The sequence below is a fragment of the Pleurodeles waltl genome, chromosome 4_2 (assembly GCF_031143425.1).
Source record: "Pleurodeles waltl isolate 20211129_DDA chromosome 4_2, aPleWal1.hap1.20221129, whole genome shotgun sequence".
Classification (NCBI taxonomy): Eukaryota; Metazoa; Chordata; class Amphibia; order Caudata; family Salamandridae; genus Pleurodeles; species Pleurodeles waltl.
In genome coordinates this window covers 988,332,353-988,345,992 of record NC_090443.1, presented here as the reverse complement: position 1 = coordinate 988,345,992, position 13,640 = coordinate 988,332,353, and the positions used below count along the sequence as shown (strand labels likewise).

The 13,640-nt window shown below is 42.7% G+C and overlaps 1 protein-coding gene across 6 annotated transcripts in view; it reads left to right on the top strand.

Moving 5' to 3' along the window:
- The window catches only part of LOC138293569 (coiled-coil domain-containing protein 159-like), a 130,293-nt gene that overhangs the window by 18,297 nt on the left and 98,356 nt on the right, over positions 1-13,640 (top strand). For 5 of the 6 annotated variants that reach the window (XM_069232835.1, XM_069232838.1, XM_069232836.1 and 2 more), the window contains exon 2: positions 13,385-13,486. The exons of the other annotated variant lie outside the window; for it this stretch is intronic. In XM_069232835.1, the coding sequence (XP_069088936.1) occupies positions 13,421-13,486 (66 nt within the window). In that variant the 5' untranslated portion in view covers positions 13,385-13,420. The remainder of the gene's footprint in view (positions 1-13,384; positions 13,487-13,640) is intronic. 6 annotated transcript variants of the gene reach the window in all.

Here is a 13,640-nt window from a genome sequence, read left to right as displayed (position 1 = left end):
CACAAAGACCTCTTCTCTCTAATCATTCTAGTGTCAAGGCGAATGCCCCAACACAGTTCATTCCAGCACAACAACTGGTCATTTCTGCTGGTGAGTTTGGGGTGCAGAAGGTCGGTCTTGGGCTCTTTCTTATTGAGACAAAATAAAGTCCCCATCTTCATCTACTTTTTGTCTCCTTCTGATACTTTGGAAACATCATTACAACAATGCTGGAGTGATTAGCAAGGCAGCACTTGAAGGTGTCTGATTTCCTGCTCTGTGCCCTCCGAGACAGGGTGCCTCCGGGCATAACGGACCCTGCGTGTGCCTTTGGAAGTGGTGCTGCAGTGCAGGAGTTTACGCAGCTCCATCAATGGCTGGGTGAGAGCAGAATACTTGGCACTCACCTCATGCCTGCCCAGAACCACTGGGCAGCCTCCCCAGACCCTCAGACATTTCACTTTTGCTACCCAGTAAATAACAAGATAAGCTGTTGCAAGGTATAGAACAGCATGCAGTGTTCCAAGTTTTATTTGAAATGTAGAGATTCAAATTAAAAGTTGTTTTTTCCCTTCCATAGCTGGTTATTCAGTGGAGCTTGAACTGTTATGTACTAGGTATCCAAATGTCACACACAACAATTCAGTTAGCGAAATGTCACGCATTTGCATTTTGAAAACTTGGCTGTTATGAATTTAGAGGTTGCACCTTAGACCTCTGTATCCCCCTACGCCACCCCTGGCCTCAGAGGTGGCAAACCCAGCCCGAGAAAAGAAGGTAAACAGTCTTATGTGTTTACTTTCTGCAGCTCAAACTGAGAACCAGTTCTGTAAAATAAGTACACTCAAAGAGCAATGTGCACTCTTCAAAATAAACGGAAACTGAAATAAATACTCACGTTATTAAACAGTGTATCATGTTTCATTATTGTGAATGCATGAAACATCTTTTTTTAACAAAATCTTCACCTTTGTACTTAGCAAGAGTGACACTTCCTCTCAAGTCATCATGAATCAAACCTTTCAACAAAGATAAGGAATACTGTAAACCAGTGGTTCCCAACCTTTTTACTTCTGTGGACCCCCACTTTATCATTACTGGAACCAGAGGACCCCCACTGCATCATAATTCGAATCTGAGGACCCCCACTGAGTCATTACGTCATTACTGAAAGCTTGGCACTTAATCTGTTAATATTATTTAATTTTCTAAGCAGTTGCAGACCCCCTGAGGAGGCTTTGCTAACCCCCAGCAGGGCTTGAAAAATCTACTTGACCACTCGCTATGGTGAGTTTTATTTTATGAGGTCGAGCTATTCCACTCGACCCTTCTGGCAAGTGAACAAAGAAGAGGTGTTCTGTTCAGTCAGAAACTGAATTAGCAATTAAGATGCCTTTTAGTCTTGATCTTGTCAAATTGTCTCTGTTCAGAGACAGAGGTCAAAAGTCAGTTTGTCTTCTTGCAATGCAAATACTTTTCCTTGTGACTGCAGAGTTCCAGGATTTTGTAAGGTAAATTGTCTGACCTATGTGAAATGATAGGCTTTTGGTACCAAGTTTTTCCTAACACATAACATTTTTATAACTAAGTCAACTTTACAAACATTTCAAAATATATTTCAGTAGCTGTGAAAGGCTATTTTTGTAGTTGTGTGATGAAAAAAATATTTTAATAGGATGAAAAAAATAACACTTTACTTGGTGATGTGCAGATGATAAATGTTTTCTGAAACCCAATTTTCACAGATGATTGTTAATAAATTATATAGTTTTATCAGTAAAGCTGCAAGTTAGTGAGAAGGTTTTTGGACATTTCTTGGGAATTTACTGTCTGTAAATGACCGTGCGCTACCATATCATGCTTTAGTAATTCATTTATTAAAAGTGAGTGTTTAAACATAAACTGAGAAACACTCCTGCTCTGATGGCAAAGCTGTTAGTAAACTAAGAGGCAAGTCATGCATGGATCATGTGTATCCTATATGTGATTTTTGATATATATGGAGCAAACGTTTAGTGTATTTAATCAAACAAAAGAGGATTTTTTTTTTTACAGGAGAAATGCTAAACTCACATGTTCCAAGTTGAACCCAGGGGAAGATCCGCCTATATTAATTAGTGGGGGCAGAAGCCATTAATCACCAGGGATTTTTTTTCTTCTTTTTATATATTTATAAGGGGAGCGACCCCTTAGGCAAGGGTCGCTCCCAGGGGGGCAGTTTTTTTTAATGGGCCTTTTCTGCCCCCAGGGGCAGATCCGCCTATATTAATTAGGCAGGGGGGGCAGAAGCCATTAGGCACCAGGGCTGTGTTTATTTAACATTTATTTATACTGACAAAGGGTCCCTCCCCGGGGGGCATTTTTTTTTACTAGGCCTTTTCTGCCCCCTCGGGGGCAGATTGGCCTATATTAATTAGGCCAGTTTGCCCCCAGGTCGCTCCCCATGGGGGAACACTACCGTTGGCCATATCTGCCCCCCTTGTAGGCAGATCGGCCTATTTTTGGAAGGCCCATCTGCCCCCAAGGAGGGGGGCAGAAAGCCCACCAGAGACCAGGGAAGATTTTTTTTTCTTCAAAATAAGAGGGTTGGGGTATGGTCATACCCTCACCCCAAATAAATAGGGCCAAAGTTGTTCTGCCCACCAGTGGGCAGATCGGGCAGTTACCCCCGATCCACACCCGGGGGGGCAGAACGTCTACTAGATACCAGGGAATAAAAATAAAAAAATAGTGTGGTGGCTATCAACCAGTATAAGCATGATTATGCCACCACCCCAACTGAAGGGGGTAACAGTCTTTCAGCTCTCCCCCCGCACACTAAAACATCTTATCACACAGCAAGCAAGAGGACATTTGATTATTTTGGGTTTTGGTTTTACATTTAGGCCACGAGAGCTTGGCTAACTTTCAAAATCGTCCCACTTGGAATGATGAGGGCTACACTTTCTGGACTTTGGGACGCTGCCATGTAGAAAAATCCAAAAGACCTAAACACATCTGAAAACTAAACATCTGCGTGAGTCTAGGGTGGTGTGCTTCACATGCACCCCGCACCATTTTCTTACCCACAATGCCCTGCAAGCCTCCAACTTTGCTGGAAATCACATGTTTTTTTCCCCCCATTTTTGTGATGGAACCTTCTAGAATCTGCAGGAATCCATAAAATTCCTACCACCCAGCATTGCCTCATCTATACCGATATAAATTCTGCCCCACTTGTCAGCCGAAAAATGTTTTTTTTTCAAACTGCACTTTTGGATCTGCTTTGGTTCCCCCTTAATTTCGTCATGTCTTTGGCTCTTCCCTGTCACAGGCACTTCGCCCACCTACACAAGTGAGGTATCATTTAGCTAAATTTGAGGTTTGCTGAGGATTATGGGTAAGAAAACATTGGGGGAGCCATGCAAGTCGCACCTCCCTGGATACCCTTTGGTGTCTAGTTTTCCGAAATGTTTGGGTTTGGTAGGTTTCCCTATATGGCTGCTGAGCCCAGGACCAAAAACGCAGTCCCCCCACAATAATAGGTAGTTTAGTATTTGATAATTTTGATGTGTCCACATAGTGTTTTGAGGCATATCCTTTCGCGGGCAGAAGGCCCACCCACGCAAGTGAGGTACAGTTTTTATCTGGAGACTTGGGGGAACGCTGGGTGGAAGGAAATTTGTGGCTTCTTTCAGATTCCAGAACTTTCTGTCACTGAAATGTGAGGAAAAAGTGTATTTTTTTTTATTGGGAGTTTGTAAAGGATTCTGGGTAACAGAACCTGGTGAGAGCCCCACAAGTCACCCCATCCTGGATTCCCCTAAGTGTCGAGTTCTCAAAAATGCGCAAGTTTGATAGGTTTCGCTAGTTGCCGGCTGAGCTAGAGGCCAAAATCTACAGCTAGGCACTTTGCAAAAAACATGTCAGATTTCAATGTAAAAATGTGATGTGTCCATGTTGCGTTTCCTGTCGCGAGCATTAGGCCTACTCACGGAAGTGAGGTACCATTTTTATCAGGAGACTTAGGGGAACACAGAATAGCAAAACAATTGTTATTGCCCCTTTTCTTTCTCTACATTTTTTCCTTCCAAATGAAAGACTGTGTGTAAAAAAGACATCTATTTGAGAAATGCCCTGTAATTCACATGCTAGTATGGGCACCCCAGTATTCAGAGATGTGCAAATAACCACTGCTTCTCAATACCTTATCTTGTGCCCATTTTGGAAATACAAAGGTTTTCTTGATACCTATTTTTCACTCTTTATATTTCAGCAAATGAATTGCTGTATACGCGGTATAGAATGAAAACCCATTGCAAGGTGGAGCTTATTTGTTGGCTATGGGTACCTTGGGTTCTTGATAAACCTACAAACTCTATATATCCCCGCAACCAGAAGAGTCCAGCAGACGTAATGGTATATTGCTTTCAAAAATCTGACATTGCAGGAAAAAGTTACAGAGGAAAACGTGGAGAAAAATGGTTGTTTTTTTTTTCACCTCAATTTCAATTTCTTTTTATTTCAGCTGTTATTTGCTGTAGGAAAACCTTGCAGGCTGTACACAAATTACCCCTTGCAGAATTCAGAAAATGGTCTACTTTTCAGAAATGTATAGCTTTAGTAAAAATGGGGTATGTCCCAGTAAAATGCCAAAATTGTGTTGAAAGATGGGGTTTTCTGATTCAAGTCTGCCTGTTCCTGAAAGCTGGGAAGCTGGTGATTGTAGCACTGCAAACCCTTTGTTGATGCCATTTTCAGGGGAAAAAACACAAGCCTTCTTCTGCAGCCCTTTTTTCCAATTTTTTTTGTTTTGTTTCTAAAAACATTTTTGCTGTATTTTGGCAAATTTCTAGGTCTCACAAAGTCTAGGTACCTTTAGAATCCATAGGATTTTGGGAAAAAAGTACGCAAATTTGGCGTGGGTAGCTTATGTGGACAAAAAGTTATGAGAGCCTAAGTGCGAACTGCCAAAAAAAAGGCTTGGCACCAGGGGGGGGGGGGGGGCAGCGAAGGGGTTAAGACCCGCTTCCGGGTCAAGTACATTACAGTTAGGTCGAGTAGTTTATTCAAGCTACTGGACCTGCAGGTCTAGTAACATTTTTATGATTTTACGAGGCCTGCCCAGGGGTCCCTGGACCACAGGTTGGGAACCACTGCTGTCAACCAATAGCATGGATCATAGTCAATATATGGTCCACAGGAATAAGTAAAGGTTGACATAAAGTATTGTATTGTTTAAAATCCTATAAAACAATTCTCCTGCAATGTATCAAAATATTTTTCATTTTTGGTGTACACTAGGGGAACTATTGCATCATCACACTTTGTAATAGAGATAATTTTAGTTCCTAATATTACTCTGTTTTTTAAGCACTAAATCCTCCACTTTGAATGAAAATAAATGCATGATGTTTTGCTTACTTAGCATGTAAGCATCTTAATTAAAATACAGGTGGTATCTAAAAATGGGCATTTATTTGTGCTAGTAGATTCTGAAATATCTTAATCATGCAGTTTTAATGGGGTTTTTAAAACCAAGCCTATGATGTCATTGAGGTCGGTCAAAGGATGTGTGAGATCACTCCTGCTAGCACTGGCATTTAGGTACATCAGCACCAAAGGCTTCAAGCCATCTGAGTAGTGCCACTGAGATTCCATGCTGTGCACAATCCGTTGGGATAATATTAACAGGCCCACATAGCCCCTGTCAACAATGTATTCTATGTGGCCTTTTCAATTAAAACTTATAGTTTTCGTACATGCCAACATGTGTGAGCAGATTGTACTGTTTTGTATTACAACTGGATTTATTTAGGGCTTACTACTTCTGATGAGTGGTTGAAACAGTTTATGACAGCTAGCATGCTACTCCTGGAGAATGGAGAAATTCTGTGTCCACTTGAGGTTTTAAGCAGCGAAAGTTATTATGAAGTCAGGATTGTCTTTAAAGAAATCAGGAATCTCCCACCTAAATCGGAAGTGGTAATATGTCCGTTGTTATCAGGTGGTTCGGCCAGCAAGTTCCATGTAAGCAACATAATACTAAAACTCCCAGATCACATTAGGCTGCCAAATGAAAGCACTAGCTTGTAAATAAATTACCCTGATGTAATAAGGTTAGTGATTGTGACCTGTTAACATGACGCTGAAGGAAATCCAGAGTTCTCAGGGGTTTTAGGTTCATGCATGAATAGGTAATCTAATTGAGGATTATTATTTTTTTTTAATTTAAATTCTGGTGCTTGTAGTCCTAATTTCATAATGGGATCAACAGGACTGTAATCCTAGATTAAAAGGGGAAAAGGATGGCTGGGACCTTGTTCCAGAGCACTGTGTATGACCAAACACACAGACGTATTAATAAGGGGCAATCCATCAGTGGCTTTATTCTGTTACAGTGTATATTGGTAGCTACATATATATTCATGATTTGTTGGGGAATGCATAACACATACTCATTGGGGCAAAAGACAAAACCATTACAGGTGCAGATCAAATTACAACATAGTTTTATTATGGCACATTAGGTTGAAGTCTGCACTTAACTTACCAGATGACTCACTTCCAAGCAAAACTCAGTGGCCTGGTTCACCCTCAACTCCCAACCCTGTACTTGCATCACCATACACCTCAGAGAGCTCCATTTGTCTCCTAGTCACAAACAAGCATTCTTCAAACTCCTCACGCACACTTGTAAAACCATAAACAACGTAGACCCCACGTACCTCAACAACCACAAACTTCTGCAAACCTACCAGACACCTCCACTAAGTCAATCTTCTACATCCCCCGCATATGCAGAATCAAGTCTGGCGGTCTTGCAGTTTCCTACCTTGCTCCTAAAGGCTGGACAACCTGCCCTTGCACATCAGAGCCTCCTCCTCTGTTCTTGAATCCTGCAAGAAACTTAAGACCTGAATCTTCACCTAGTCCTGATCCTGGTTCTGCTCCTACAGCTTCTGCTTCAGCCCCATGATATCCTCCCAGGGGAGTGGTGTGCTATACATATAACATAACATTATATATAATTAAGAACAGTTTGTTAAATACATCACAAAATATTATATCACAAAACATCATCAACGATATATATATGGTACATAAACCTTACATTTTATTATCCTTCATCAGTGTAAAACAATTTGAAAAAAGATCCACCTGTCATATACAAGAATGTGTTAAAGTATTAGGTTTAACTTATTTAAGCTGCATAGGTTCCAAAGTGACAGTCTTCTTGGCTCTTGATCCTAAATCCACAATATCATATTGTGGTGAGAAGAAAGGTGATTATTAGAACTAATATTGGTACAGCCAGCCAACATGTATTTTGCAGGGCAACTGTCCTGCTTCCTAAGGGCTGTAGTATGAAGAGAGGATAGAAATATTAATACAGAATACAATATGTTTATTATATTCGATATCAGTCCGTCAGAAATACTTTATTGCGACTGATAGCCATGAAATCACATTATAAAAACAATAAATATATGCTTAAAATATTCATATAAACCATTGTTTAGATTAGGAATGTGTTACAATACATGTCTGTAGGAAGCTGGCTCTGTATATACTATATCAAAATCAGATCTATTGTGCACAGAGTCCAGGGGTTCCCCAGAGGCTTAACAGAGGTTAAAGTAGATAATACTAATGCTCTCTTTTGTGGTAGTGTGGTCGAGCAGTTAGGCTTATCAGAGGGTAGTGCAAAGCATTTGTTGTACACACAGACAATACAAGAAGCACACGCTCAATGACTTAACTCCAGACCAATGGTTTTTATATAGCAAAAATATATTTTCTTAATTTATTTTTAGAACCACAAGATTCAAATTGCAGGTAAGTACTTCAATAGATTTGTATTTCACCCATATATCAATAGTAGTGTTTGAAATGGATAAGTTATACAGTTTTTACAATACTGGCAATTATCTGTTCTAAAAATGGACACAGTGCAATTTTCAGAAACAGTTCCTGGGGGAAGAAAAGTTAGAACGTTTTACAGGTAAGTACTTGACTTACAGTTCCAGTCTTTCGGGTTAGGAAAACCACCGCTGGGGGTTCAGGTTAACCCCAAACACCAGCAACATGGGGTCGGCCGGATGCAGAGGTCAAAAGTGAAGCAAATTTAACGTGGGGTCCTATGGAGATATGGGGCACTCAGAATCAGATCTGCAGGCAGGTAAGCACCCACATCTTTGGAGGGTAGACCTGGGGGGGGGGGGCAGAAATGGACACCAAACAAGCAACCTCAGTGGCACCGGGGCGGCCGGGTGCAGGGTACAAACATGGTGTCAGGTTTCCATTGGTACTCTGAGGGGACACTGGGGGTCACTCAGATGCTGCAGGCTAGGTCCGGGAGGTCGTTTCAGGCAAACCCCAAGCTGGGCAGGGAGGAGGGCCGCCTGCCTGAACGTAGCTGCACCAGAGGTCGTGTTCTCTGAGGAGTGGGGGCTGCTGGTGCAGTGTGTCTTCAGGGGTCGGCTATCTTCGTCCGAAGCGTTCGCGATCTGGGGGGTCCTCTGGATTCCCTCTACAGGTGTCGTCGTGGAGAGGTCAACCCAGGGTGGGCACTTACTCACAATCACCTGGCGATCCTCTCTGGTCAGTTTGGCCACCTGGACACGGGCTGTGTGCGTCAGAACGGTTAGACTCATGCATTTGGAATGGGGTTGGAGTCCTTGGTTGTTGTTTCTTCTTTGGACAGGGCCTCTGTCCACGGGAGTTCTTGGTCCTTTTTGGTGCAGGGCGGTCCTCTGGAGCTTGCCAGAGGTCGCTGGTCCCACTGGGTGTGTCGCAGGTTCTTTGAAGGAGGAGACAGGCCGGTAGGGCTGGGGCCAAGAAAGTTGACATCGGTCTTCTTCTCTACTTGGGGTTTCAGCTATACAGTCCTCCTTCTTCGTGTCAGATTGCCAGGAATCTGGTGAGCTGGGTTCAGGGAAGCCCTTAAATACAATATTTAGGGGCATTACAGGGGTCAGAGGAGGGCAGTAGCCAATGGCTACTGTCCGAGAGTGGCTACACCCTTCCTGTGCCCCCTCCCTTCAGGAGGGGACACATTCCTAACCCACTTGGTCCCTATCCTCCAAACCAAGATGGAGGATTCTGCAGGGAGGGGGTCACCTCAGCTCTGGACACCCTAGGGGTGGCCCTAGCTGGGGTGGTCACTCCTCCCTGTTTTCCCTAACTTTCCCGCTGGACTTGCTGCCAAAATTGGGGCTTTGTCCAGGGGGGTGGGCAACTCTACTAGCTGGGGTGCCCTGGGACATTGTAACCCGAGGTTGAGCCTTTGAGGCTCACCTTCAAGGAGTTACAGTTCCTGCAGGGGGGAGGTGTGAAGCACCTCCACCCAGGACAGGCTTTGTTTCTGGCCACCGAGAGCACAAAGGCTCTCACCACATGCGGTCAGAAACTCATCTGGAAGTGGCAGGCTGGCACAGACAGGTCAGTCCTGCACTAGCAGTTTGGTTAACATACAGGGGGCATCTCTAAGATGCCCTCTGGTTGCATTTTCCAAAAAATCCCACACTGCCATCAGTGTGGGTTTATTTTGCTGAGAAGTTTGATACCAGACTTCCCAGTATTCAGTGAAGCCATCATGGAGCTGTGGAGTTCATAATGACAAACTCCCAGACCATATACTCAATATAGCTACATTGCACTTAACATTTCTAAGAATGTACTTGAACACTATAGGGGCATATTACTCATGCAGCTATGCCCTCACCTGTGGTATAGTGCACCCTGCCTTACGGCTGTAAGGCCTGCTAGAGGGGTGACTTACCTATGCCACAGGCAGTGTTTTGTGGGCATGGCACCCTGAGGGGGGGATGCCTTGTCGACTTTGCCTTTTTCTCCCCTCCAACACCCACAATCTGTGATGGCAGTGTGCATGTATTTCTTGAGCGGTCCCTTAGGGTGGCACAACATATGCTGCAGCCCTTAGGGACCCTCCCTGGCCACAGGGCCCTTGGTACCACTGGTACCTTTTACAAGGGACATGTCTGTGTGCCAATTGTGGGAACAATGCAACAGTTATAGGGAAAGAACACTGCTGCTGGGGCCTTGTTAGCAGGATCCCAGCACACTGTCAAGTCAGCATCAATAGCAGGCAAAACATGTGGGGGTGTTAACTGCAACAAGGGACATTTTCCTACAATCTCCATTTAAAAAAGAAAAAAAAATACAATGCTATGCACGTATAAATAAAACAAGATTAGGGTAAAACTAATCGACAAAACACTCCTTTGATTCTTTGGGTAAAAACTACCCCACTGCTCAAAATATAGGGTATTAGTCAGAGTTGGTCAATAGCAACAGCTTTTTGAGAGTACACCTTGAAATTAATAAAAATCTTGTAACTGAGAAAAACACTGGTTGCCAGGAATTGGTTTTTAAGATTCTGAGTGCCTCTACGTGTTGCCTAGTACCCAGAAGCCTACAAATCGGGAGCAACCACTTCTTTCTCGGGTGAGCATAGGTTTTACAAAAGAAGAAGGGATGGGCCTCAGAATCCTCACCTGTCCCACAGACTGGGCAGGTCGAATCCTGAGAATTATTGCCCCTCCTCTACTTACTAGTCAACACGTGTAAGGGCAGTACATTGTGCCTAAACTGGACAAATATTAGATATCAGAAATTATGTAATTAAAAACAAATTTAGTTTAGCAGGAGAACAAATTACAAGATTCAGGTTTTAGACATGAAAACTATAGAAACCATATACACATTACGTGTCAATGAATGATCATCGTAGTATTAAAGATTATTGTTATAAAAATGTCACCCATGTATATTGGTACGAGTATATTGACGTAAGATCACATTCTTTAATGACATAAAGTACATTTGCACAATTTTCTCTATTGTATCCTACTTAATTTCTTTGAGTTCTTTTTTTAATTTTCTCTTATAATTATATGACTTAAACACAACTGCACCTGGAATTTCGATAATGGCTCCCTAAGACTTTCTTTTCTATATTGCACTCATTCCATTTAAAGGTGATAATCACCTTCAGTAGAAAATCGCAACACGAATTACATGCCACTTTTTCCACTACTTCTTCACTTGCAGAAATCAGAGAAAACTAAAGAAGAAAGGGTGGATCACCAGAAATTAGCATTATACAAAACCTAGTGATGGTGTAATATTGAATCACTGAAGCCTATGGTGTATATCCTTTCTTTTAGTTTTGGTGTCAAACCCTGAATCATGTTATTTGATGTTTTGGTAGAATAAAAAGATATAAATATATTTTTGTAACAATTTCTGGTGTTGAAATGAGGAGCAGGTTGGCACAAAGCAGTTGTGCCAGAGACTTTCAACCTTACGTGTGGCTTGAATAAAAATGTGTGAATGTAGGACCCTCTAACCCCAGGAAGACTTGATACAATGGTCATGGCTTAGAGGGGAGGAAGGTTTCTGACCTGGCCAGTGCTCCCCCCCGACACTCCATATAGCCAGATATACCCACACTCAGTCTGAGTAGGTTGAAAATGCCACACAACAGCAGTCGGTGTGGAATGTTAGCCTTCCGATACAGACTCTGAATTCCTAGTGTTCATGCTGGTCAGATGTGGTATTACCCTACCTTTTCTCGAACTTGACAGACAGAGAAAGTTCTTGGAAAATAGAAACCAGGGGCAGGATAGACTAGGTCATTTGTGTATGACCGCATCTCGGTACGTTGAGGCCGAAGGGGAGAGTTCATCATCACTCTTCAAATCCTCCTTTATTTGTTTTCGTCTCTGGATCATTAAGGGAAAGCTCACTGGATATCACTGAGCCAGATTATTGAAGTATCTCTTCGTGGCAACTGCTATTCCTCCCAAAAGTTGCCCTGAAGTTTGTAACAGGCTGGCAGGAGGACAGGGACTTTGAAAGGATCAGCAGACTATTACTGCCTTCGTCAGCCTCTCCCTCCTTTATACTTTTCACCCTCCCCTCAGAGTCTCTGCAGTCTTAGCTAGTTGGCTGGACATCTTTATAATCTAGATTCCTGGCTCCATGCCTTTTTTTACCACCCCATACCTTGCACTGTGAGCCCACTGTGACCAACAACCAGAAGTCTGTGAGATGGGCTCACGCCACAAAGGCCTGCGTGAAGCGGCAGCTGCTTCGATCTATTCCCCCATTTTATGGACTACTTTTTAGGGTTGTGCTCAACCGACATAGGTTAGAGATGAGGCAGTAACTGCAGTCGTTCAGGGCTTAGATGAAGTTTATTTAGGATGGGCTTGTAAACAAAGTCTGAGCCAAGTGTGATGATTAACTTTATTGATGTGCCTGAGCAAGGGTCTGCAGGCAGTTTTGAGGTTTGAAACCTGGTAGAGGCGTTCTTACCTTCCGCGTGATCAGTTGTTGGCATGGTGAAAGTAGGGGTGACGTTTGTGGGAGTGATTAGGGTTGTGTGTAAACCAATAATTGTGGAGTGGCCTCACAAATTGCAATTAATTTCCTTACAACATAAAGTGATATGCAGATGTACCATGTGTGTTTTTAGGAATCTATAGTCAATACTGTAAAGCAAAATGAACACTAATAAATGTAAACAGTGAAACTAAAGATCACACCAAAATATCTCCCAGAAGAAATATTGACGTGCCTTTAGTTACAGTCAGTCGCATGCTCTCAAACATCCTAGAAATGGCATTAGGATTGTCACTTAAACCAGTCCTTAAATAGGTGGAAAATGCATTTTGAAGGATTTGGGAATTTTTTTAGTGTTCTGTCAAGTCTTTGTAATCCCTTAAATTGTGCAGTCTAAATGTTAGAGTCTTCATAGTCTGTTCTTTAAGTCTGTATTTTCACTTGGAACAATTAATGTGTCAGGCTCTTACAGAATCGGCCTTTTCAGAGTTATTTTTCTAGCAGGGAAGCGCCATTTGGGTTTGACCGGTGTAGATGTACTGCTTACAAGCCCATCTAAATCATCCAAGCAAAATGCATCAGAGCATATTATGGCAATGCCGGGATCGGCATGTCTGTCTCCATCATTGTTATAAAGCTCTAAAGACCAAAATAGGCCACTAAGCACTTGTGTAGGGCACAGACTGAGTTTTTTTTTTTTTTAAAGTAGTGTCTTTAACGTCTTTCTACAAGGAATATGCTGATGGGTGACTGGTAATTCCATGGAGAGAGAGATGAATGTATGCCTGCAGTGCCCAGGAAGGCTCTGCCCCTGTCTTTTTCCTGTTTTGGTGTGGGATCAGTAGGCGTTTCTCAGCTGTCCTCATCAGCTGTTAAAACATAAAATATAAACTATGTGTACTTAAAAAAGGAAAACGTGAAACTGAAAAAAATCAAATGTCCTATAAATGTGAGGGAATTTGAATAATCACTGAAACAGGAAATGCGGAGGGCTATATTTACAAGTGTTGAATTGATGTCGACATTTTGTTTCTTGTTCGGGTCTCTCTCACAGCGTTCTCACCAGGCACATCTGATCACCGTGGAAGCCATGAACTGGGCCACGCAGATCAACTCCATCCTCACTGCAACAGACAGCAATGTGGCCACCATTAAGGTCAGTCGGAAGTGCGTCACCTGTAGATCATGTAGCTTTAACCTTCCCATCATCTGTGGTCCCATTAGTCATGCTGCAGTTATCAGTTTCCATCACATCCTAACTGCAGTGCTGGTGAAGGACACGGTAATGGCAGACCACGCAACCCACAGTT